Source organism: Bos mutus, chromosome 20 (genome assembly GCF_027580195.1).
Source record: "Bos mutus isolate GX-2022 chromosome 20, NWIPB_WYAK_1.1, whole genome shotgun sequence".
In the NCBI taxonomy this organism is placed as follows: Eukaryota; Metazoa; Chordata; class Mammalia; order Artiodactyla; family Bovidae; genus Bos; species Bos mutus.
The window spans coordinates 56,330,088-56,355,920 of NC_091636.1; the positions used below are offsets into that span (position 1 = coordinate 56,330,088).

Below are 25,833 nucleotides of genomic sequence, written 5' to 3' on the forward strand. Positions count from 1 at the left end.
TGGTAGAGATTCATATTTCTGGAAACCTTTTATCATTATCGAACAAACATAGTTTATGCTTGTAGCTTCTGCTTCTTACTTTTTTTTTTTTTTTTTTACTAACCTTGCAGTCTCTTTATGCATCAGTGGATCATATTACTTGCAATTGTAGGAAGAGCATTGTATGCAAAGGTTTTTTGGGAGAGGTATTGTGGGAGAGTTTTACAAATGCTCAGAAATCCACAGCAGGAGTAGGTAAGGTTTCTGTGAGTCACATGGTGGTAGAATTCTTTATTTGCTTTTTTGTTCAAATGTCTTGGAAGAAACAGAGCAGAAAGTCTGGAAGAATGTGCCATCAGGGGACATGATGCATCGTTGTAGGCCAGAATGAGTCACAGGAGCATAAGTCAAGAAATCATGAATGAGGGAGTGTGTCATTTAACCCCCGACCAGTATTTGGGATTAGTTTTTTTAGGTAATAATTCAAAACTTGTTAGGTGTGCATCACATTGGAAACTACAAAATTAAAAGCTCCTGTGATTGAAAAGTGAAAGTGTTAGTCGCTCAGTTGTATCCAACTCTATGTGACCCCATGGACTTTAGCCTGCCAGGCTCCTTTGTCCATGGTATTCTCCAGGCAAGAATACTGGAGTGGGTAGCTGTTCTCTTCTCTGGGAGATCTTACCAGCTTAGGGATGGAACCTGGGTCTTCTCCATTGCCAGTTGATTCTTTACTGTCTGAGCCACCAGGGACGCCCTGCCATGATTGAGGGGAGGGTCTTTTATTTTCATACTTTTTCAAATATTAGGGATTCTGATACAAATGCCAGTTACCAGACACACTTATTTTATGTAAATGACAAGCTTAGTATTGAAATGCCCATAGCCAGAAACAGGCCAACAGATAGCTACCATCTGTTTAGTCCTGATTCTGATTGTCTTGTGGTGGCTGTAACATCAATGATTCAGTGCTCATTTCAAACAGTTTACAGAATTACACTCTTAAATATCAAATTTTTAATTTGCTTTATTTTTGAGGCCAAGAAGCTTGATTGTAATCACTTGACAGCATGAAGAGAGACTTTCCACGTGATGACAAATAATGTTTTGCAAATGTTTTGGTTATTTCCCCCTCCGTTTCTTTCGTTAGGGGGTCTTTTCACGTCTCTTGTTACTTAGTGCAGACTAGTGCTGGTCCCTGACCTGTTTGCCCTGGCCCACGATGAGATAAGTGTTTATAAACTTCAGTGGCAATTTCACAGTCGTCTTATGCCTGTTGAACTAATAATAAACAAAAAAGTAGGACTTCTATGTTAAATATCCTTAGGTTTTTTTTCTTTCTGGTAATATATTTTGACTACATTTTACAAAAGTCTTAGTCTTTGACAGATGGGATATTAAAAAAATCCTTTCCCCACTAGGAATTTGAGATTCCCTCTGCTGGGCAGCATTGCTTTTTGTGTTTGGAGCAAAAATCGGAGAGAGAAAAAAAGCCTTACCCTCACCCCTCCACCCACCCAAAGCAATCTCTGACTCCGAGAGGCCTTCCCTATACTTGCCACTCTGCGGTTGTGACATGTCACTCCCTCCTGGGCAGGTGTTCCTTCGTGAGTCCTTGGAGCAGAAACTGGAGAAGCGACGGGAAGAGGAGGTGACGCGGGCGGCCATGGTGATCCGGGCCCACGTCTTGGGCTACTTGGCGAGGTAAGAAGTATGCAGAGGGGAGGGGGTGTGTCTAGTATGTTTCACGTGATGGTGCTGGCTATTATATGCTTTCATTTAAAATAGACCCAGATGGTTTCTTATCAGGACCAGGCTAAGGAGAGGGCCAGGGCAGTGCTCCCAATTGGTGATGCCAGTTAGCTTGACGTGGGCAGTAAGTGGGAACAGGGGCTCGTGATGTCTCAGAGCAGTAGTGTCTCTGGGGGGCATCGGGCGAGATATTTAAATAGTTTCCCTAGCTCCTTGGGGCCATATACTGAAGCCACAGGCAGTTCGCCAGTTTACCTTGGTGTCGACCCACGGGGTCCACAGCGGCCCCCTCTCCCGGGTTTGCCCAATGAGACAGGCACTTTCTCGTGCATCCCTAGACCAGCGGGCTGGTCCACTGGTCATCATCTCATCATCATACATTACATTTTCTCAAACATAAAAGCCATCCTGCGGTGGTGAATCCTTTTCCCTTTTGCTCCTAAGAACAGCAGAAAGTATCACATCCCTTGTGCTCCTAAGAACAGCAGAAAGTATCACATCCCTTGGTTCTGTTTACAGCCTCACTTCCTGCCAGGACTTTGCAAAGTCAGTTATTAGGAGTGATGTGTTTATTTAGCCAATATGATGATAGGCTTCTTGCTTGAGTTCTGTTATTATTCTTTTGTTTTTCTTCTGTTTTGCCCACAAGGGCCTACTCACTGGCTCCCTGTAATGAGTCCCATAATGAGTGGATCAGCCCCAAATGAGATCCTGCTCTCTTGTCGTGTAACATTAACATAAACTCCTGTGAAGAGCTTGTGGCCTCATTCCGTCCTCAGCAATGCTGTTGTGCTGTTTTCGTTCTCATTTTTCAGAAAGCAATACAAGAAGGTCCTTGATTGTGTAGTGATCATACAGAAGAACTACAGGGCCTTCCTCCTGAGGAGGAGATTTTTGCACCTGAAAAAAGCAGCTGTGGTTTTCCAGAAGCAACTCCGAGGTCAGATTGCCAGAAGAGTTTACAGACAACTGCTGGCAGAGAAACGAGCAGAGGAGGAAAAGAGGAAACGGGAAGAGGAAGAAAAGAGGAAACGGGAGGAGGAGGAAAGGTATGGACTTTCCTTATTTGCATGAAACAAGACAGGACACCTTTGGAGTTTTTATGCTCTGGATCCAGCCTTGAGGCCGTAATTCCCAGAGCATGCTGCTGAACCTGCTGTTGGAAACAGTATCTCTTGGTGGGTCAGATAAAATTCCTTGGCACCACTGAAGACCCAGTTTCATGCATATTTTTATTCATGCAAAGAATAGCTGTCTGTGTTGCCCAAGACACCCCGTTCATCCTTCATGCGTTTTAAGTCGTCTTTAGCAAAGCTTTTGTTAAAAAGTTCACTCTTAGCTCCTAGTAATGGTAGATGTCATTCTTGTAGCCGTCAACCTTGAGTTTAGCTTGATTTAAGGGTTTGGGAGGGATCATTAACTTAATTATTGCTGGGTTTTTTTTTTGTTTTTTGTTTTTTTTAAGATTTATTTACTGCTGAGCTGGGTCTTCATTGCCACCTTCAGGCTTTCTCTAGTTGCAGCGAGCAGGGCTACTCTTCAGTACGTGGGCTTCTGATTTCTCTCATGGTGGGGTGCAGCTCTAGGCTTGCAGGCTTTAGTAGTTATGGCACATGGGCTTAGTTGCTCTGCACCATGTGGAATCTTCCTGGACCAGGGATCGAACCCAAGTCCAGGGTTCAAACCCAAGTCCCCTGCATTGGCAGGCAGATTCTTAACCACTAGACCACCACGGAAGCCCGGTTAGTGCTCGTTTTGAGATGTCTATGTGAATAGGGTTGGCGCAGATGCAACAATGTGGAAAACTGGGAGATGGGATCACAGTAATCTATGTTCCTCTGGAAACCATTTGAATATTTGTTTTATGTGGATTTTTATTGACTTTTCAAGCATGCTACTAAAGCGTGCCCCTCAACTGCTGAGCAAGCATTTGTAGCTTGTGCATCAGCAGAATGCACCAGAAGCTTAGTGTTGTGACTTGTTTTTTAAACAATAATCTTGGGGAAAAAACCTTGGCTTTCTGAAAAGTGGTTCTCAGATTTTTTTTTCATTGCTTTCATTTATTTTCACTGTCTTTTTTCTTGACTATTTTTAGAGAAAGAGAGAGGGAACGAAGAGAAGCAGAGCTCCGCGCCCAACAGGTGAAAAACGCCACGACCACGTGGTATCTAGTCTGTTACCTTCCCACTACTGACACTTTTGGAGAAGGAAATGGCAACCCACTCCAGTATTCTTACCTGGAGAATCCCATGGGCAGAGGAGCCTGGTGGGCTACAGTCCATGGGGTCACAGAGAGTCAAACTCAACTGAGTGACTAACACTTTCACTAACACTTTGCCCCAGGGATTAGAAACTAAAATAATCATATAGGGAGAAGGATTCAAAACTAAAGACACAGGAAGAAGGATTTTAGAGATGTTTCTGTTGCCATTTCTAACCCATTACAGTTGGGTAAAAATGTGTGAATGTCTAAGATTTTTGTGCCAATCACAAAAGCATGCTGGCTCTAAACCAGCAGCGCCACTGTACTAATTTGCTCAGTCTATGATATATAGTACCACAGCCCGGAGGGAATTAAACAAGAGAAATCGATTATGTCACAGTTCTGGAGGCTACAAATCCAAGATAAGTTTCTGCAAGGGTGGGTTTCTTCTGAAGCTTCTCTCTGTAGGTTCATGGTGTGTCATTTACATGGTCTTACACCTGTGTGCATACTTCCCTGGTGTCTGTGTGTGTGTCCCCTCTTAGAAGGACATCAGTTAGATTGGCTTAGAGCCCTACCTCGGGGCCTCACTGTAACTTTATCACTTCCTTAAGGTCCTGTCCCCATATCCAGGCATATTCCAAGGGTCCTGGGGGTTAGACTACAGAGGATGAGATGGTTGGATGGCATCACTGATTCAATGGACATGAGTTTGGGTAAACTCCAGGAGTTGGTGATGGACAGGGAAGCTTGGTGTGCTGCAGTCCATGGGGTCACAAAGAGTTGGACATGACTGAGCCACTGAACTGAACTGGGGGATAGGGCTTCACATGGCAGTTTGGCAGAGGGAGGGGTGCAGATCAGCACACAATGGGCCCCATCGCATCATGCGGGAGGGCCGCTGCCCCCCTTCTCTGCAGGGTCACTTCCTGACCTCTTCCTTCCTCCGGAATCCAGGAGGAAGCAGCCCGGAAGCAGCGGGAACTGGAAGCCTTGCAGCAGGAGAGTCAGAGGGCAGCGGAGCTGAGCCGGGAGCTGGAGAAGCAGAAGGAGAACAAGCAGGTGGAGGAGATCCTGCGGCTGGAGAAGGAAATCGAGGACCTGCAGCGCATGAAGGAGCGGCAGGAGCTGTCCCTGACCGAGGCGTCCCTGCAAAAGCTGCAGCAGCTGCGGGATGAAGAGCTGCGGCGGCTGGAGGACGAGGCCTGCCGCGCCGCCCAGGAGTTCCTGGAGTCGCTCAACTTCGACGAGATCGACGAGTGCGTCCGCAACATTGAGCGCTCCCTGTCGGTGGGGAGCGGGTGCACAGGCGAGCAGGGCGCCGGGGCGGAGAAGCCCAGCTTCAACTTCAGCCAGCCCTACCCAGAGGAGGAGGAGGTGGATGAGGGCTTCGAGGCTGACGACGATGCGTTCAAGGACTCGCCCAACCCCAGCGAGCACGGCCACTCAGACCAGCGCACCAGCGGCATCCGGACCAGCGACGAGTCCTCGGAGGAGGACCCCTACATGAACGACACCGTGGTGCCCACCAGCCCCAGCGCTGACAGCACCGTGCTGCTGGCCCCCTCGGAGCACGACTCCTCCGCCGGGGAGCCCACCTACTGCCTGCCCCAGACCCCGGGGGCGCTGCCCGCCCCAGAGGGCGACTACGATTACGATCAAGATGACTACGAGGACGGGGCCATCACCTCCGGCAGCAGCGTGACCTTCTCCAACTCCTGCAGCAGCCAGTGGTCCCCAGACTACCGATGCTCCGTGGGCACCTACAACAGCTCGGGGGCCTACCGGTTCAGCTCGGAGGGCGCTCAGTCCTCGGTGAGTACCCGCCGGCCTGGTGCCACCCACCTCCCCGCCTCTTGCCCCCTGCCCGCCCTCATTGGGCTGGAAGTTGTCTGTCATCCACGCCCCTGTTGCACCCTCCCTGGGATGAAGACATCCCCCCACAGGATGGGCCAAAGGCAGGCTCTTATAGCTGGTCTGAGACCTATCTCTCTTGCCAGAAGCAATCCGGTGAGAAAATGGGCCTGTTGGAGCTTCAACACAAAACCCAGAGAACTGCATTTTGCCCAACGTCTAAGAAAACTGGCATGCTCAGTGGAGAACTTGGCCCGTGTCTGTCCTGGCTTTGCAGGAGGTTGGGAAATAAGGCCCGCTCTAAGCTCTAATGAGGCTCACCAGGGACCTTTCAGAGAATGCTCCAGACAGTAGCTTCAGGCTCACTGCAGGATATTGTGTATTGTTCTCATTGTAAGGGAGGAAACTTTGCAGGCTTCAGCAGGCCCTTTGTAGCTTCTGGATTTATTTGTAGTTTACTTTTTTTTCTCCTTTCTTTTCATTGACCATGTGTTAAATACTCTCTGGATTTTGCTAAGATTTGAAAGATACATTTAGCACAGTAACCTAGAGGGGATTAACTCTTGAGTGGTTTGATTAAAATTACATGTTTAAGCAGTAGTGTTGTACTTAGAATACAGAGTCTTGGGATTAAAGTATGTCTCGTGTGCTACATCTCAAGTCCACCGACCACTCTACACCAGCAGTCAGTATTTTGTAATTCTGAATTCTTTTGATGACCACACTCCATTTTATTGTCACAAATCGGCCTGTGGCTTCTTCGTCAGTTACTTTTATTTTTTCAGTGTTGATCTGTGCTGGGCATTTCTGGTGATTGTTTTCTGTCCTTGTGGCTCACTGTTGGCTCTCTCTCTGTCTACCCTGGTTCAGTTTGAAGATAGTGAAGAGGACTTCGATTCTCGGTTTGATACAGACGACGAGCTTTCGTACCGGCGGGACTCTGTGTACAGCTGTGTCACGCTGCCTTACTTCCATAGCTTCCTGTACATGAAAGGTATGACCTGCGTCTGTCCTGGTGCCTGGGTCAGGGGTGAAGCGATGGGAAACTGAGGCTGATGGAAGGGGGACCGGGAAAATCTCCCCACATCCCCCTTCCCTGGTGTTAGGCCCTGTCAGGTGGATGGAGGGGACGCCATGGTGGTGTGGCATTGGTGACCCGATCAGACTGTGCGTTAGGACAAAGGGTCTGCAGCCTCTGTCACCGTTTTCAAGCCATCTCTCTCTGTTGCCTCCATGTTTCGTGTGTGTGTGTGTGAGTCAGTCAGTTGCGTCCGACTCTTTATGACCCCGTGGACTGTAGCCCACCAGGCTCCTTTGTCCATGGAATTCTCCAGGCAAGAATACCGGAGTGGGTTGCCATTTCCCTCCTCCAGGGGATCTTCCCAACCCAGAGACTGAACCCGGGTCTCCTGCATTGCAGGCAGATTCCTTACCATCTGAGCCACCAGGGCAGCCCTTCACATCTCATATCTGTGCTGTCTTCCTCCCTCCCTTTCTCTGTCCCTACATCTTTTCCCCTTTCTCTTTCTTACACATGTACAGACACACTTGTGTGCTGCCGCTGTGGTTGGTGCAACCCATTACAATAATAAAGCTCCATTTTTGCTTCCCACAGGAGTCTTAGAGACCCTGGAGGGATGTCTTATACACAGAAAAGTAAAGATCTGAGAGCGGGCCGCCCCTGGCTTGAACTGCCTATGACACCTACTGTCTGTCCCTTGCTCATGATGAGAATTTTAATTTTATTTTCTCATTGCCTTGGAACTTGGAATATCGAACTGGACCTTAAAATGCTTGGGGACCTTGAAGAACCCTTCTTCTGGAAAAGTACTTAATCAAGACCTTGTCCCTGTGGCTTATTCGTGTTCTCGACCTTGACTTCCAAATCAGTGAAGAGGGATCTGGAGAAACCATAATCATCACCAGTTTTATGTAGGTCATCAAAAGAGGGGATTGTCTGGCTTCTCGCTCGGCCCTGGACTGGATGAAGGGAGAGGCCAAGTCTTGTGGGTCGAGTGGAGACAACAAGACCCACCCTCCCCAGATGGTTTGAGTTCTTGGTGTTTTCTCTGACCCTTTGTTTCTGTGCTTGCCTTTGCTTCTCTTTTCTGTTGGTATATTTTTCTTTTCTCATACCTCTTTTGTTCTCCTTAATACTTTTTCTGTGTGTTTATTTTTTTTTTCCTTTTAACTTGGTTTCTTTTTTGCTACTTCACTTTCCTTCTTTGACATCTGTGTAGCTGCTAACGTCAGTCACTTACTTTTAAAATTTCTGCTGTTCGCAGCCTCAAAGGGCCCATGGAAACCTCTCCAGGTTTGTTTTAGGGGAGATCTTCCTATTGGTGAAAGGTACTTTTTGATGGAAATTCTTGTAGTTGCATTGGGATGAAAAAGATTGAGGAATTCTAACCAAATAATCGGATGAGGGAAAAAAATGTCATCACAAAGCAGAGTCTAATAATGTAATGAGTATCTAATCATAGCATTTTAAGATTTTCTCGTGCATTTCCCAGAATAAAGATAAGCTTTTTATTATTCTTATATTTTCCTCACCCCCAATTTATCTAGTTCTCTAAGTTAGCTTAAAAATTCCCTGTAAATCACTCTTAATTGTAATATATGGCATTCATTTATTATATAATCATCTTGATTAAAACAAAGAAGATTATGAAAAAGTAAATATACATTCAGAGCACTCAGATCCCAACATTAAATTGTTAAAAGCTCAAGAAGGTAAGCAAGTGAACTTTTGGCAAACTCATCTCTTAATAAAACAAATTATTGTGTAACTGCATCACCATTTAATCTCCGATATATTGTTGTTTGATGTTTAGTAAGGCCTTAAGTTGTGACCAAAAGTTTCAAAGAAACGAGTGATAAGGCAAATCTGACCATCAGATTATATTTTGTGAGTGTAAATGAGTTTGCACCAGCCTAATAACCTCCTGAAGGTGTTTACAGTCGGGAAACTAAGAACACTGGTCAGATTCTCTAGATGAAATATGAAGGGGGCCCCCGGAATGGGGGAGGGAGGGCTGGGCGTGAGTCCCATCAATAACGGAAGCACAACGGAGTGACTGGTAGTGATGACTGTTGTAATCTGTGTGTTTAAAACAACTGTGAATAACCCTTATCGTTCAAAGACGATAAGATAATCGGATAACTTTGTACTATAGTTTCCTCTTGGCTTATTTTGAGAAACTTAGATTAAAGCCACAAATCCAGGAAAAGAAGTTTTCTCCTGCTAGTCCCCGGCAAGTTTGTTGTTTGTTAGGAAACAGCTCTGGTGCTTGGCGTGATCACAAAGGCTTCTCAGCTAAGTAAGCAGGACATTCTGTAGATACGAGACAGGACTGTCGTCTGTACGAGTTAGCGAAACGTGTGCTCTGCAGGGCACACACGAGCCAGTGTTACCTGTGCTTCTCTTGTTCCACTGTGAGATTGAGATCTGCAATCACTGAGCAACCATTGAAAAAATTAATCTGAGAATGTCGGTTTTAAGTATATTTCTAATCTGTAAAAGGAAAGCATTTCCTCTATATTCGTTTTCAGTATCCACATTTAGATACTCTTTATTTGTGTTACTGGTGGATCAAAGAGATAACTAATTTATTGAAGTAGATGCGGTATTCTTCAGTGGATTTGTTAAAACAGATTCGTGACTTGTGGTGGCAAAATGTCACTCTTGAGTGTCTTGGGAATCTAAGAATAATCAAATTATCCTGCTGGAAGACTATTAGAAATATTTTTTATGTTGTAAAAGATAATATCTGTAAATCCTGGTCTAGTTTCCTTCAACCACATTTATTTTCATGAAAGAAATTACAGCTAAATTCTCGTGTTCACGGTGCTGTCACAGTTTGGAGTCTTTGTTTCATAGTCTAAATTTTATACCTTGACATGTAAACCATTTTCAGATAATGATGCTTTTCTCTGAAGATGTTTATTGAAAAAAGGGACATGTTATTTTCCTATGTAAGTTAGAGTTTATTGCTGAACTCCTGAATCTTATAGATGTTGTTCCTCACATTGACTAGACTAAGAAGGAAAGTGTTAACTTGGACACAGTTTAAACTAATTTCCCCTCCCTGGGGTGTCTGGACAGAAACACGATCCATCAGCATGGAAATGGTTCTCCCCAACCCTCTACCCCAACCCCCATGGTCCTGCCTCACTCCGGGTTAGAATATCAGTCCCTTTGTAGTCTTGGTGTTAAGCTCCTCACCAAGATTTCTAAGCTAAGTGAGTAGGAACTTCTTTGGAAATAAGGAAAGATTGTATTTCTTTTTTTGGCTGCATCTAATGGTGTGCCAGATCTTAGTTCCCTGACCAGGTACTGAACTTGTGTCCCCCTGCAATAACCCATGGACCACCCAGGAAGTCCCAGGAAGGCTTCTGATATAATTCAAGCAAGCCAGTGTGGTCCCTCCCCTGTTCCCCCTGAACATGACCCTGCAGTGCTATGATCCATCGTTGGGGGCATGTCTGAAGGGAGGACATTTGGTGCAAAGTTAAGGATGGGCTGAACCTTAAGACCTACTGATCTTAACATCCAACTTGATGGACTTTCCTCAAACCCTTCCCTTCCCCCCGAACCCTGGGGAGACAGGTGGCCTCATGAACTCCTGGAAGCGCCGCTGGTGCGTGCTCAAGGACGAGACGTTCCTGTGGTTCCGCTCCAAGCAGGAGGCCCTCAAGCAAGGCTGGCTGCACAAGAAGGGTGGCGGCTCCTCCACCCTATCCAGGAGAAACTGGAAGAAGCGCTGGTTCGTCCTCCGCCAGGCCAAGCTGATGTACTTCGAGAACGACAGTGAGGAGAAGCTCAAGGGCACCGTGGAGGTCCGGGCGGCCAAGTACGTTGATGGGCCCTGGCAGGGGCTTGGGGCTGCTTCATCAAGTTGGTCCCTGACTCCAGGCTATCTGGGACATGTTCTCTGAAGCAGTAGGTTGTAGGAGGTGATCGAGAGTCCTCACCATTCCTTTCAGTGCGTTGAATTATTAGGAAATCAGAGAAATAAGACCATCTGGGAAAATTCACTTGAGTTTTCAAACATTCATCTCTGGGTTATAAGATGCTCACTGAACATAGAACTAACCTGTTGGAAATGTGATTGGCTGTACACACAACTCATGGTGGGGATATTGATCCATTGGTTGAGCATCTCGTCATCCTTCTATGGATCAGCCTATCACTTTTATTTCTTCCCACACCCAACGGTAGCCAACAGATGGCTATCCTGGGAGCGGACAGTCCATCTGGAGGGGAGTGAAATGAATCATTTGTGTCCCACCTTTGCTGGGTTTCCTGGGTTCTTCATGCCAACAATGAGAGCAACAGAGCTGGGGTTTGAATCCAACACCCTCCTTTTTCTGCCACCTTTTTTTTTTTTGGTCACACCACTCAGCTTGTGGAATCTTTATTCCCCAATCAGAGATTGAACCCCGGCCCATGGCAATGAAAGCAGCAAGTCCTAACCACTGGACCACCAGGGAATTCCCTTCTTCCGGGTTCTTTTGAATCAAAGCATTTAACTGTTGAGGGCCTGTTGTATTTGTTAAAAATTAAGGTTTTCAGAAAATACTGAGAATTGAGGGGTAGCTGGTTTTCTTGGATAACTAAATACTGAGCATAAAATTTGGGGATGGCATGTAGCTACTCCCCACTCAAACTGAGTAATCATGTATGTTTAGAAAACGGGTAAAAATAAGCTTTGAGAGACTGAATTAACCCCTGAATTCATGAGACCTAAAAACGACATCCCGTTTCTACTCAACCAGCATCAGGAACTTTAGAAAATGGTTCATTGAAAAGTGGAGAGTTTAATCAGTTATGTATTTAATTTTAAGGATAAATACTGAAATGCAAACAGCAGAGTATTGGAACTTTCCAGGCTGCCGCTTTGGGGTTCCTTAGGAGGATCCCATGTTCCATAGTCAGATGGGTTCGTGGGCATTTGAATCTGAGTCCTGCAGGTGTTTGCAGCATGGCCCAGCTCTGAGCCTCCTGCAGTCTTCCCCCTGCCGTATATACCACGATGGTCCTCTCTTCACCCCATGGGCGGGGGGGAGTCACAGATGCCAGGAGGCTGAGAGAGACAATTACGGTCGTGAATTTCACCAGTGTAAATTTGATGGATGTTCCTTTTGCTGCTCACTGTATAGCAAATGAATGCTTAATAGAGCCCTGTTCTCCAGGTGTTCTGTAGAAATTATAGAGGTAAGAAGTGTTATTTTCAGCTGTTGGTCGTGTTCTGTAGAGAGAAGGCAACGAGTTGTTAAGGTTTCACCATAAGGTTTTCTTCATTTTTTATTTTATTATATAAAAGTATATAGTTTGTATTATAGAAAATTTCAGTCATACGCAAGCATAGGTTGGAGACTAGAATGAAATTCATGCGCTCATTACTCAACGTTCAGTGGTTTCCCACTCCCAGCCAGTGGTGTTTCATTTGTGATCCCACCCTGCTCTCCCCCCTGCAAATTACATTTTCTGTTGTGGTTGACTGAGCTACGTGACTCATAGTATCTTAGTTCCCCAGCCAGGGTTTGAACCCACACCCATGGCAGTGAAAATACCCAGTCCTAATCACTGGACTGCCAGGGAATTCCCCAAACTACATTTTTAAAGCAAGCCCTAACCATATAATTTCATTTGTGAATATTTGGTATTCACTTAAAGATTAAGACATTTAAAAATATCACAATATTATTATCACATTTAAAAAGGAACACGAACCCCTTCTGTCATCCAAATTCTAGTCATTATTCAGATTTCCCCAGTTATCTTATAAATGGAGGTGATAGTGTTTTTGGTTCGGGTTGGTTTCTTTCTTCAAATCAGAATCCAGATGAGGTTCATAGTTTTTGATCAGCTGACAGATCTCTCAAATTGCTTTCAATGTATATACCATCCGCTTCATCTTTTCTTTCACTCCCCATCTGTTATTGGAGATGCTGCCTGATTTATCCGGTAGTTGACACGCTGTGTTTATTGAGACCCTGACAGTATCATCATCTCCAGGGAAGCTTTTTATAAATGCAAGTCACTGGGTTCTACCCTGAAAAACTCCACCTGGGTTTTCTGAATGTTCCCCAGGATTCTGGTGGACCTGCTGTGGCTCAGAACCATGGCACCCACTCATTTTATACACAAGGTAACTGTGTTCCCAGGAATCTAAGGGGCTGGTCTGGGATGATGTGGTCTGGTTAGATTTCCCCTGAAAATTGTCACCCTGCTCCAGAGGCTGCAGTATCAGACACCTGGCTGATCGCTCCCCCATGAGGGTCACTCTCTCTTCCACTCCTGAGAAGGCACCACAGACTCCTGTGTGAATTCTGATCTTGGTTTTTCAAAATATTTTATCTTAGTGGTTGTTCTTCAGTTGCCAAGTTGTGTCCAACTCTTTGCGACCCCAGGGACTGCAGCACTCCAGGCTTCCCTGTCCTTCACCATCTCCCAGAGTTTGCTCAAACTCATGCCCATTGAGTCGGTGATGCCATCCAACCATCTCATTCTCTGTCGCTCCCTTCTCCTCCTGCCTTCAATCTTTCCCAGCATCACGGTCTTTTCCAGTGAGTGGGCTGTTCGCATCAGATAGCCAAAGGATTGGAGCTTTAGCTTGAGCATCAGTCCTTCCAATAAGTATTCAGGGTTGATTTCCTTTAAGAAATCTCATCTCAGTGATTCCAGCTAAAAGGTCATACAGTATTTATTTCTTCTAAGCGGACTGCTGAATGTTCTAGTTGTAAAATAAGTGTTTTACTGGAAACAGCTGTGCTACTTCAGCTGTCAAAGCAAGCTGTCTGTATCCCCAACACCCTTCTTCATCAAGATCGCCACCTCTGGTCCCATCCCAACAGCTGCTTGTTTTACCCTGCTATTCGTAGCCTGGTCCACTGAGTTTGAACCTCTAGAGTTGTTTAAGATTGTTAGGATCAGATTCAGGTGGAATTGAGATCTAGAGACACTCAAGTCCTGCTCTTCACCCCGAAGCCCCTGGTAGAAATAGTGTGCCCTTATCAGAGGAAGTCAGAGGTGTCAGCAGCGGCCTTAAACCTTGTTGGAATGCTGTGATGAATGAAAGCGCTCTGCAGATTGGCTTCAATGTGGGAGTCCTTTATAGAGCAGTGGGGGAGCCAAGGGAAGGTATAGGCAGACTGGGGCATCTGAACTGGATGGGCCTTGGATGGGCCGGGGGAGAAGAGAGGCCCCGCCCCCAACCCCATTCCCGCCTCTCCACACCACCCTCCCAGCACAGCCCCCCCGCCCCATTTTTGAGCAAGAAGGAATCTCCCACCCCCAGAGGCCCCTTCATCATTTCTCAAAGTGAAAAGGCTGAAGGACTGGTGTCTGATTTTTCAGTTACTGTGAAATTTCTCTTCTTGCCCCTCCTTAAGCATTCATTCTCTGTTCCCGATCTGCATTGGGTGCTTGTGTTCCCCTGCAGGGAGATCATAGATAACACCAGCAAAGAGAACGGGATTGACATCATCATGGCCGACAGGACCTTCCATCTGATTGCAGAATCCCCGGAAGACGCCAGGTGAGGTGCTGTGCTGTCCACTTGGTCGTAACTACATCCTCGTTCCTCTGCCGGCCTGGAGGTCACATGGGTCACTGTGGCGCTGACCAGCCCTGAAAAGCTCTTAGCTGATTTTTCTAGTTGGGTATTTCTGTTAGGATGGTTGAAGGACTGAGTTGGAAGAGCTGAATGTATTGCACACTTGTCTCCTGGGGACTCTTTATGTCTGTTACAGTAACAAAGCACGTGGATTTCCAGCTTCACTTGCCATGGGACAGACCCTTTGTTGGGTGCACTCAGGCTTTTACTGTCACCAGTGGCATATGGAAACTGCACTCCTACACACAGCTGAAAGCCACCCTGTGGAAGCTTCTGAGCTTTGGAAGGGAGCAGCTTCTGTTTGCTTAAGGGTTGAAAAAGCAGGAACATTCACCACTGGCCGTTTAAACAAATGCCAGGATTGTGGCTTTTGGGAGGGTGCTTAAGGCTGTGACAGTGAAGAATTCTGTGGCTGGAGAGTTAGTTAACACTTAGCGGGAACTTACTACATTTCAAGCAGTGTTCAAAATGCTTCACGTGTACTAACTCATTTAATTCTCACAACAACCCAGTAGGGTAGCAGGAGTTACTGTTACCCGATTTTACAGAGTAGGAGACTGAGGTACAGAGAAAAGCTAGAATAATCTGTAAAGTAAGGCAAGCTCAGTTCTAGTGAACAGAGGCAGAAAGCCTCTGTTAGAAGCTTAGACTTCTGACTGAGCTCAGAAGACAGTGGTGTCTCTTATTGGCTGTGGCAGGTTGTCTGACTTTCCTGGACCTCAGTGTCCATTGTTATGCCAATGGGCACCAATCAAGGACTGGGGTCTGCCCCTCCGTATGGTGCATGGCAGGATCACTCAGGATGCCCCTCAGTGTGATGCATGGCAGGATCACTCAGGATGCCCCTCCGTATGATGCATGGCAGGATCACTCAGGAGAGCCTGTGTCTTATCTGTCCCTGCTGCTTTCTGGGTGTGTCGGGTCAGGTTGGAGCTGCCTGTCATCCAGCGCCAACAAAAGGAGCTCGTCTGAGCTCAAAATGCTCATCTGAGCAATGCCACAAAATACCTTCTAATTTATGAGGGTGACATCCTTTGGCCTGTGTTCTTCACTTTTCAGAACTTCCCTGGTGGCTCAGATGGTTAAGAATCTGCCTGCAATGCAGGAGAATCCAGATCAGTCCCTGGATTGGGAAGATCCCTTGGAGGAGGGAATGGCAACCCATTCCAGTATTCTTGCCTGGAGAATTCACTGTTCAGCTCAGAAATCACTAGAATCTTCCAGAGAGTTCTCGGGGCCTTTATGACCCCTTGCCCTTTGGATGTTTCTATGTTGATACAACACCATGGCAGCAGCATTAAGGGCAAAGAAAATAATTTCTTCCCATGGGAACGAACTAAAACCCCCGCTCAGATCCATAAATCATGACACACGCTGGAAAAACAAGCAGACCTGGAATTACAGCCCCATCATTCTGTCTGGGACTCCTGGAGACCAAGTGTGGTTTTCTGCGGTCCGGGGAATGCCCACGGCTTTGCGACTGAATTATAGACCTAGCGCTTGGCAGCAGCCCTGTCTGTTTTCTTCCATAATGAACCTGCTAAATTTAACATTTGGAATATTGTAGCCAAGGAATTTTTGCCCTGACCAGTGGAGCACATTTTTACAAATTCTTTTTCAGATTCTGAGTTGTACTTGATTTAGGAGAAGAGATTTTTTAGATTTGAGGGGGTCACCTGTACAGATGGAAGCCACAGCAGATTGTGTGTGTGTGTGTATCTGTCTGTCTATCTGATCCCATGTGACCTACATTTTAAATGTATATGTTGCTCAGTGTTTGACTTGGGATGTTTTTGAGCTTTATAAAGCAATAACTGAAGTCTTGCCTTTGGATTAACTAGAGTTGATGAACAAATTCATATTAAAATGTTTCCATTGGTCTCCCTAAGAGTCTGTCTGTGTTGAGTATTTTCAAGCTCTTCATTACATGTTTCTGCTTTAGGAATCACAGAAAATTTTAGTGCTTTGCTATAAATAATTTACATGACTTACCTTTAAATATAGATATTAATTTTTTTACTTAAACATGCCATTGGATACCAAGTACTTTCTCAGCTTTAGTTACAGGAGTGTGTATATGTGTCTGCTCAGCCCCCTGCAGGAGAAGAATGTCCTGGAATCTCACATTCGGTACCTTTCACTTGTAGTTGCTTAGTAAATAACAGATGGATGGATTGACGGACCAACAGACAACTGGACATGTGTAGTCATTTTTCTCAAGCGTGTATTGTGTTTCTAGTTACAACATAACTTTTGTTCTGCTTGACTTTTCTGGAATTGACCTGTTTTCCTTCATTATCTGAATCTGATAAGGCTGGAAGTACCAAAAACCTTTTGAAATGAAGGCAGAAGTATTCTCTAGTCAAAATAATTTTCTGCTTCAGGCATTTGTTTTCTGTTTCCAACTCTCCTGTGGTTTTATGCACCTAGGTAGAAATCCATCAGGGGTTTGGAAACCTCATCCTGGGATTGAGTAGACACCCAAGATGATGCTCTTATACTATAGGTCTTCTTATCTCAGAATACACTTTTTAAAGCTGAGAAGGCACTTGCATGTTCCGTAGGTTATAAGTAATATCTTCAGTAAAGACTCTTGACCTCAGGGTTTTGGATAGAATTGAGGGTCTTATTTCTTGCTGCCAATTTCTCTAGAAACTCATTGTCATCACCATTAAATGTCCATGTGAATGTAGGGCCAGAGAAAAGGGTTTTCCCACTGATTGGAAGTCGCATCAGATGGTACTTCAAGGTACCTCGGCTGCTTTTACTACCCTTGCTCCTTTGGTAGTAGTATAACTACATTTACCCGTGAGGAACAGGCAAGTTAAGAAAGTTGCTCAGAGCAGATGTCATTTTTTCAGGGGAGGTGGAACAGGGTGTCCCTGTTTTGTAAGTGCAGAGATTGGCCATCCCTTGACCCTCGCTGTCTCCTTCCCACAGCCAGTGGTTCAGTGTGCTGAGTCAGGTCCACGCATCCACAGACCAGGAGATTCGGGAGATGCATGATGAGCAGGCAAACCCACAAAACGCTGTGGTATGTAAGCTGCGGTGGAGTGGAGGGGGGCAATCCCAAGAGGGGCAAGGGGACCAGGAACTTGCGGGCAGTTTTTTTTTTTTTTTTTAAGTAAGTAATAGTATAATAATTGGGCTTTCCAGGTGGCTCAGTTGGTAAAGAATCTACCTGCGATGCAGGAGATGCAGGTTTGATCCCTGTATTGGGAAGATCCCCTGGAGGAGGGCATGGCTACCCACTCCAGTAGTCTTACCTGGAGAATCCCCATGGACAGTGAATCCATGTCCTGCATCATGGAAGGCTATCGTCCATGGGGTCCCAAAGAGTAGACATGACTAGAGCAACTAAGCACACACACACTATAATAATGAAAGAGAGAAACAGGAATATCTTGGTAAAAATCATTCAGAAACACAAGAAATTGTAGAAGATTCTGAGTGGTAATAGATTACAGATTGCCCATCTGGAACAAAAAGCATTCCAGTTTTTATGAAATCATTTAAGCTTATTATATTTTCTTCAAAAGATTTACTGAATTACAAATAGTATTCATTCTATTGTTATTCTATCCCAGACATGTATAAACAGAGCCACAAAACCATATTTTAGAAGTAGTTTCCTTTTCATATAAATATAAAATTCAAGATAGATCATAATATAAATCAGAAAATTGGTACGATTGAAAGAAGTTCATAAACACTCTTTACTGAAAGTATTTTAGGAACAAGACAGAAAGATTCGCTTATAGTTTATTTGATGAGTAGACTGTAGATTCTGCCCTGTCTCAAGGCTGTCTGTACTGAATGAAGGGGAATGTTTCTTTAGATAACTATTACTTCACAGTTAACACAAAAAGAAGGAGCCTTTTTTGTTTGCCTGCTTGGAGAGGCATCATCTAGGGGTGTTATCATGATGTGTGCTGTACTCCAATGGTTCTCTGAGTTTCTCTGATTTTCGCTCCTTTCCAGGGCACTTTGGATGTGGGGCTGATCGATTCTGTGTGCGCCTCGGACAGCCCAGATAGGTAAGCTCAGGTGTGATGGTTAACAAAAGTACCTGCTCATTACCTGCAGGCACCCACAGGCCTCTATGCTCAGGCTTTGTGTTCCCACCTGGTCTGCTCCAGCAATCACAGTCTTCCTCTCTGGGTGTCTTTGGTGTGTGGGGGATCAGAGGTGAGGGAGACCATGGAAACCTAATTTAGACAGTCATAGAGACAAACGGGCTTCCCAGGTGGCCCCGTGGTAAAGAGTCTCCCTGCAGTGCAGGAGATGTGGGTTCAGTCCCTGGGTCGGGAACATCCCCTGGAGAAGGGAATGGCAACCCACTCTAGTATTCTTGCCTGGGAAATCCCATGGACAGAAGAGCCTGTGGTCCTTGGGGTCACAAAAGAGTCGGATACAACTAGGCGATTAAACAATAACAACAAGAAAACTGGGAGAAACTTGGGATTCATTTAATAAGAAAATGCTTGTGTCCCAACACAGGAGTGGGTGAACGTCCCCCTTCTATATTTTAATAATGAACTAGAAAAGGATTTTGATGGAAGTTTATATGTAGAGTATTAATAAATTAAACCACAGTCATTTATTTCCCTTGCCATGCCTTCCTTACCCGTGCCCTTAAATATAGCATATTTTCAGTTTTGCTTTTTTTGTTTTTGAAGGCAGATCATCTTTGGCAGTGGTCTCAGGGGTCTTTGTACCCAGTGACCATCATCTTTACTGTCTTTATTTTGCTTCCCCACTTAAGAATTCTGAGTATGAGTGGAAATTGACTTCTGCCTTCAATAACATTGCTTTAGAGAGAATAGAAATGAATTCAAATTGACAACAAAAATCATGTCTCCTGGGCCAAATGAGAGTTCTGAGGTGTCCGTCACTCAGCGTTCACGAAGGCTTTTCTGAACTGTATTCTTTGTTTCTACTAGTCACCCCGCACCTCCCCGTACCTGGCTCGGGAACGTGAACACGTGCACGTCACGTCAGTCATCGAAGCCCAGGTCCTGATTCTGACGGTCACGTTCCTGCCTGCATCTCTCTTCTCCTAAAGCCCTTCCTCTGGCACGTTGGGCATGTGATGATCCACGGGAGAAATTTCCATCCCTACCTTGCTTTTCCCTTTTCCCCAAGTGCTCACCTTTCTCCTTTCCCGACTCTAGAAAAATCTTGTTTTTTAAGGACCATCTGTCTGTCCATACTATAGTCCTGTTCCTCTTTCTTTTCCTTGAATTTTTGCAGCACTTAGCTTCAGCAAACATTTGAAAAGTTCCAAAATATTGTTCATAGTCCCTAGCTCCAGTAATTAAGAATTAATAGAAGCAAGGTCCTATGAGAGATTCAGGGCATTGCCAGACAAAAAGATGCAGGAGAAAGTAAATTTCCATTATTAATTTATCTCTGCCTGGAAAAGGCCCCCTTGTCCCCTCACACTGAGGTCATGGATCCAGGTGGCGCTCTGTTCCAGGCATAGTCAAGTGTATAAGATGTTCCACTTACAGCTGTTTACTGATCTTCTGTTACTGGTGTATGACATTTCATTACCGACCCACAGAAATATTATCCAAGGCAGGAAGAAATTTACTTTGGAGAGGCATCCAAAAAAAATCTTTCCCCCACGGTCACCTTGGTTAGCCTGCCCGGAACCGAATTTCGTCTGGAAAGTTTTGCGAGAAGAAATGTTTTTCCTTCCAGGACCTTTCAGAATGTGTTGCTCCAAGTGTAAAGGTTAATGAGGCATGAAACAAATCCTGCAGAAATGAGTGAGGTTTGCCTCAGCAGAAAATACAAATAGCACTGCCATTTTTCTCCCCATGATCCGTAAGCCAGGAAAAAGACGTTCAGTCTCGGTTCACACGGAGGTGACGGTTTCAGTGGAGCTAAGCGGTTTTGCTTCCTTCTCTCCCCGCCGCTCAGACCTAACTCGTTCGTGATCATCACGGCCAACCGGGTGCTTCACTGCAACGCCGACACGCCGGAGGAAATGCACCACTGGATAACGCTGCTGCAGAGATCCAAGGGCGATACCAGAGTGGAGGGCCAGGAGTTCATAGTGAGAGGTGACGCCCTGGGGCCTTCTGACTGATTCATAGTGAGAGGTGATGCCCTGGGGCCTTCTGACTGGTGGAGCCCTGTTTTCATCTACAGGAGTATCTGCTGCATTTCCGTTTTAAGCCTCTTTTCTGAATAATTTTGCCTTTTTTTTTTAATTGAAGTATAATTGCTTTGTCCAAGTTCATAGACATGAACTTGGGCAAACTTGGGGAGATGGTGAGGGACAGGGAGGCCTGGCGTGCTGCAGTCCATGGGGTCGCAAAGAGCCGGACACAACTTGGTGACTGAACAGCATAATTGCTTTACCGTGTTGTGTTTCTGTTGTACATTGAACTGAATCTGCTCTATGTGTGCATATATCCCCTCCTCCTTGGATGATTTTGCCTGCTGGCATTGTTAAAAATCACCAAAGAAGGAAGGATTGTGGCCATTGCTAGCAGATGTATAGAAAGACACCCCATTTGTAAGGCGATTGTCACCTGGTATTAGATGCATCCTGGTTTTGAATTTACACTTCAGTCTGTCTTTCCAGGGTGGTTGCACAAAGAAGTGAAAAACAGTCCGAAGATGTCGTCCCTGAAACTGAAGAAACGGTGGTTTGTGCTCACGCACAATTCCTTGGATTACTACAAGAGCTCGGAGAAGAACGCTCTGAAGTTGGGCACCCTGGTTCTCAATAGTCTTTGTTCGGTCGTCCCACCTGATGAGAAGATCTTTAAAGAGACGGGTAAGTGGTGCGGTATGCTTCGGGCTGATCATGCCTGAGACATGGCCCGACTGATCGTAGGAGTTCCAGGTTTGCTCAGAGCAAAGGGGCGAGGTCCCCACCTAGCGTGTGTATATTCCCTCCTCTCCCCTCCAAAAATATCTCTTTCCTTGCTTAATTATCTTTTGAGGCTATCCATGGTTACCTATATAAACACTTGATAATGTAAACCATAGTAAAGGGTCCTGATTTATTGAGTTGCTGAAAGATTCTTCTCAGGACAGTGGAATGTAAACAGACAAAGGTTTTCCTGCAGAACGCCTTGTTTTTCTGTGCTTGTGTTTTTGTCTTTCTCACCATTGCACCCTGAGAGTCATAATGCAGCCTAAAAACAAGGTAAATTCTGAGTGTCAGTGAACATAACCCAGTAGAATATAAAGCAGTCACACAAGCTTCTTTTTCTTGTCCCCTTTTGGGTATTATGAAAGATGTTTCTAGATTGTTTATTTTGATTTTTGTTGCTAGTTGTGACTTTGTGCTTTTGTAGTATAGTTACTCCATTCAAAAAATACTCATGTATTTTTTTTTTAACTGAAATCACTCCATTACACTTTCATCTGGTGTCTGAACACTTGGACTGCTTGCTTTGCATAAACAGTTTCTTTTGAAGGGAGGAGGGAGAATCCTAAAGAAAGGAAAAGTAGGAACAGAAGGCGGGGGGGAAAAAGTCAGAAATCTGAGGCAAGAGTTCTGACTCTTGTCCAGAGCCTTGAACAGGGCTTTAGTTTATGCCTGTTGCTTCTTTTAGAGCAGATGGTACTAATTATATGTTTGATTCTGGGCTTATCATTTTAATGTTTGTCTCTCCCTCTCAACTGTAATTTCCACGTGACTTTGGGTATCTAGTGCAGGGCCAGGGCACTTGGAAGAAGTCAGCAAATAGCTCCTGAACTAAATAATAAGGGACTTAGGTGGAGACGACGTGGGTGCTGGATTTCTGGAACTCTGGCATGAGGATGTCACCTTGGCCCCCAAGGTTAACACTGATACGTGTGTGTCCCTGCTCTCACAGGCTACTGGAACGTCACCGTGTACGGACGCAAGCACTGCTACCGGCTCTACACCAAGCTGCTCAACGAGGCCACCAGGTGGTCCAGCGCCATTCAAAACGTGACGGACACCAAGGCCCCAATTGACACGCCCACGCAGCAGCTGATTCAAGATATCAAGGTGGGTGTGGCCATAGTGGTTTGTGGTAGCCCGAAGATTCCCACCCTCAGAACACCAGGACGTCAGCATTAGTCAAGCTTCATTTTCACTCTGTAATCAAAACTAACTCTTGGTCAATTTCGTGTTTGTGCATCCAGGTTTTAAAAAATCTAAATGCTCGACTGCACGTGGAATGTGATGCTAAAGCTGTCATGTCTCTGGGGAGGTGTTAGGTGTGGCCGGCGAGGCAAACCCAGCTGTAGAGCTCTGTAGGCCGAGGGACAGTGGTCTGTAATTTGGCGTGGGGGCTCCCCAGTTGCAGGGATGTGGTGTGACCTGTGTAGGGGACAACCTGCATGTCACAGATTCCACTTGAGCCCAAGTTGGGGCCCTTCTAGGAGTCACAAAATAATTCTACTTTCACTCAACGGTTTCTAGACCACACAAGTGGATTCACTAAGAGCCCATAATCTAAACTAATTCCTAGTGCTCAATCATGTCTGACTCTTCACAACCCCATGGACTATAGCCCACCAGGTTCCTCTCTCCATGGGATTTTCCAAGCAAGACTACTGGAGTGGGCTGCCGTTTCCTCCTCCAGGGATCTTCCTGACCCAGGGACCAAACTTGCACCTCCTATATTGGCAGGTGGATTCTTGACCCCTGAGCCACCAGGGAGAATCCCAAGATGGGTCTAGAAAATTGGAATCCTTGTCAGGTGCCTCTAAACTCACAGAAGAAGCTCCCAAGTTTGTGGACCAACATTGACCTTGTTAAATTGTGATTTTCTGTTGATAAGATTACTTGCTCTGAGTAGATACTGAATGAATGAATGATTAAACGGCAGCCATGAACAAGGATCACGGCACGGCGCTCATTTTCCAGGAATGGAAATGGAGACGTGGGATGTTCTGGTTGCGTTGTTCACATAACGGGTCAGTCCCTCGTGCAGAAGCAAGTCGGGAATTATTTTTATGCTGTTCCTCCAAGGTTTCCATGTGGGCAGGGTTCCAATATGAAGGAAAGAGCCAGAGCTCTGACAGAAAAGACACCACAAGGATAGTGAGGCAGGTGTTTATTTACTGATCTCTGTCAAAGGAAAGGAACTCGTCAGATCCAGGAGGGAAGCTGTGCCTTTGTAAAGTGGGAGAGGGTCTAATGCATTGATAGGATATTATTACGCACCAAATTCAAGTCAGCCTCTTGATTCCAAAATGATATGTTTTCTGGACATTTGGAGTCAAATTCCTGCAAGTCAGTTATCCTACAAACTGCAGAGCTGTTTGGGGAACGCTTGAAACTAATATGTCATTAGGAACACTTGAAACTAATAATGTCATTTCTTGTCACAAAAAAAAAAAATGAATTTTTTGAAGCTTTCCTGTGAGAAAAGAAAGAAAAAAGCATGTATCAGTTCTCTTCAAAGCTATATCTTATCTACTCCTCTGTTTATTATATAAATCAAACATGAAAGAGTAAATAGTTTTTAACTGTGAAACTGTGATTCTTAACATTTAGCAGCACTTCTTAACTTAGACAAATACATTTAATTTATTTGTTAAATGAAATCAGATGTTAAAAAAGTAAGGAGAATTTTTTGATATGAAGCAATGCTTCTTAAGAAATGAGTCAAGATTGCCCTAATTATTTCCATATCATATTTTTAAAGTAATTAAAACATATTTCCTTCTCATTTTCAGTTGAGTGTTATTGAAAAAGTTTCATAGTGGAAATGAAATTGCCACGATAATGATTTATTCCCTCTCCTCCAACATTTCTGTTGATTCAAAGTTCTAAAAATAATTGTGACTTTTTCAGATCCCAAATTAATGTTTTCGAGACATGAATACATGATGAAATTCTCTGAGAGGAGCTCTTATATTTCAGGAGTTCTCAGGAAAGAACAGTCTCACGGATAGCATATTACAGTGTCATTTCCATGCATATTACAGTGTCATTTTCAGATGGACGATACAAAAGACCAGTGAGAGAACTAGAAAAATGTATTTTTTTTTCTAGTGGCCACCCCACACGGCTTGCAGAGTCTTGGTTTCCTACCCAGGGATCAAACCCAGGCCCCCTGCAGTAGAAACGCAGAGTCCTAATCACTGAACAGCTAGGGAATTCCTATTTTTAAAATGAATTACAAACCAGGATAGCATGATTTGCCAAATGACTTATGGCTAAATAATTAGCAAAAGAAATTATTAATTTTTTAAGTATATGTAATTTCCAGAGATTGCTCCTTAGACGAAAACCTATGACAAACCTAGACAACATATTAAAACGCAGAGACATCACTTTGCTGACACAGGTCTGTATAGTCAAAGCTATGGGTTTTTCAGTAGCCACGTGTGGATATGAGAGTTGGACCATAGAGAAGGCTGAGTGTGGAAGAATTGGTGCTTTCAAATTATGACGTTGAAGAAGACTCTTGAGAGTTCCTTGGACTGCAAGGAGACAAGGGAGTCAATCCTAAAAGAAACAAGCCCTGAATATTTATTGGAAGGACTGATGCTGAAGCTCCAATCTTTTGGCCACCTGATGTGAAGAGCCAACTCATTGAAAAAGACCCTGATGCTGGGAAAGATTGAAGACTAGAGAAGGGGATGACAGAGGATGAGATGGTTGGATGGCATGAGTGGGCATGAGTTTGAGCAAAACTCCAGGAGTGAAGTGAAGGACAGGGAAGCCTGGCATGCTGCAGTCCATGGGGTTGTTCAGACACAAATTAGTGACTGAACAACACCACCAACAATCTCCAGAGGGAAGGTTTTTTAGTAACATAGGAAAATATACACAGACCAAAAGAGAATGAGAATAAGCTATGTAAGAAAAACAGGAATGTGTGATTTGTCCTGCAGCATCGCTTGTGGGTGTCTTGGTGCTTGAGATGATTAATGCTGGATTCCCACCACCATCCCCAAGCTGCAGGTGTTCTGTGACGTATGAAAACCGTTCACGTGCAGGTGGATATGGGTGGCTTTTTCTTTCATGTGTATGGGGCTTACAATGAGCTTGTGGGCGTTCTCTCATGACCCTGTTCTTCTCAAGGAGAACTGCCTGAACTCGGACGTGGTGGAGCAGATATACAAGCGGAATCCCATCCTGAGGCACACCCACCACCCACTGCACTCGCCACTCCTGCCCCTGCCCTACGGAGACATCAACCTCAACTGTGAGTCCCAAATTCCACCCGGACCTGGGACATGGTGCTGCAGTTCCCTGTCAACTCTTGAGCTCCATCAGATATGCGTTGATTAGTTCTAGCGGCATGAGGATTGTTGTATTAAAGAACATGCCAGTTCTCCCTAGGAACTCACGGTACCCTTCGTATACTAGAACTGGGGTTCCCAACTGCCAGGATCAATGCCTGGTGATCGGAGGTGGCTGATGTAATAATAATAGAAATAAAGTACACAATACATGTAGTGCACTTGAAT

The 25,833-nt window shown here is 45.0% G+C and overlaps 1 protein-coding gene across 1 annotated transcript in view; it reads left to right on the forward strand.

Annotated features, from left to right (window-relative positions):
* MYO10 (myosin X) overlaps nucleotides 1-25,833 on the forward strand; it is a 260,360-nt gene that overhangs the window by 224,053 nt on the left and 10,474 nt on the right. Inside the window, exons 22-34 of the mRNA XM_070357696.1 lie at nucleotides 1,577-1,683; nucleotides 2,547-2,780; nucleotides 3,827-3,872; nucleotides 4,892-5,749; nucleotides 6,659-6,782; nucleotides 10,398-10,641; nucleotides 14,236-14,331; nucleotides 17,350-17,443; nucleotides 18,391-18,446; nucleotides 20,338-20,480; nucleotides 21,008-21,202; nucleotides 22,254-22,411; nucleotides 25,445-25,568. Of these exons, the coding sequence (XP_070213797.1) occupies nucleotides 1,577-1,683; nucleotides 2,547-2,780; nucleotides 3,827-3,872; nucleotides 4,892-5,749; nucleotides 6,659-6,782; nucleotides 10,398-10,641; nucleotides 14,236-14,331; nucleotides 17,350-17,443; nucleotides 18,391-18,446; nucleotides 20,338-20,480; nucleotides 21,008-21,202; nucleotides 22,254-22,411; nucleotides 25,445-25,568 (2,479 nt within the window). The remainder of the gene's footprint in view (nucleotides 1-1,576; nucleotides 1,684-2,546; nucleotides 2,781-3,826; nucleotides 3,873-4,891; nucleotides 5,750-6,658; nucleotides 6,783-10,397; nucleotides 10,642-14,235; nucleotides 14,332-17,349; nucleotides 17,444-18,390; nucleotides 18,447-20,337; nucleotides 20,481-21,007; nucleotides 21,203-22,253; nucleotides 22,412-25,444; nucleotides 25,569-25,833) is intronic.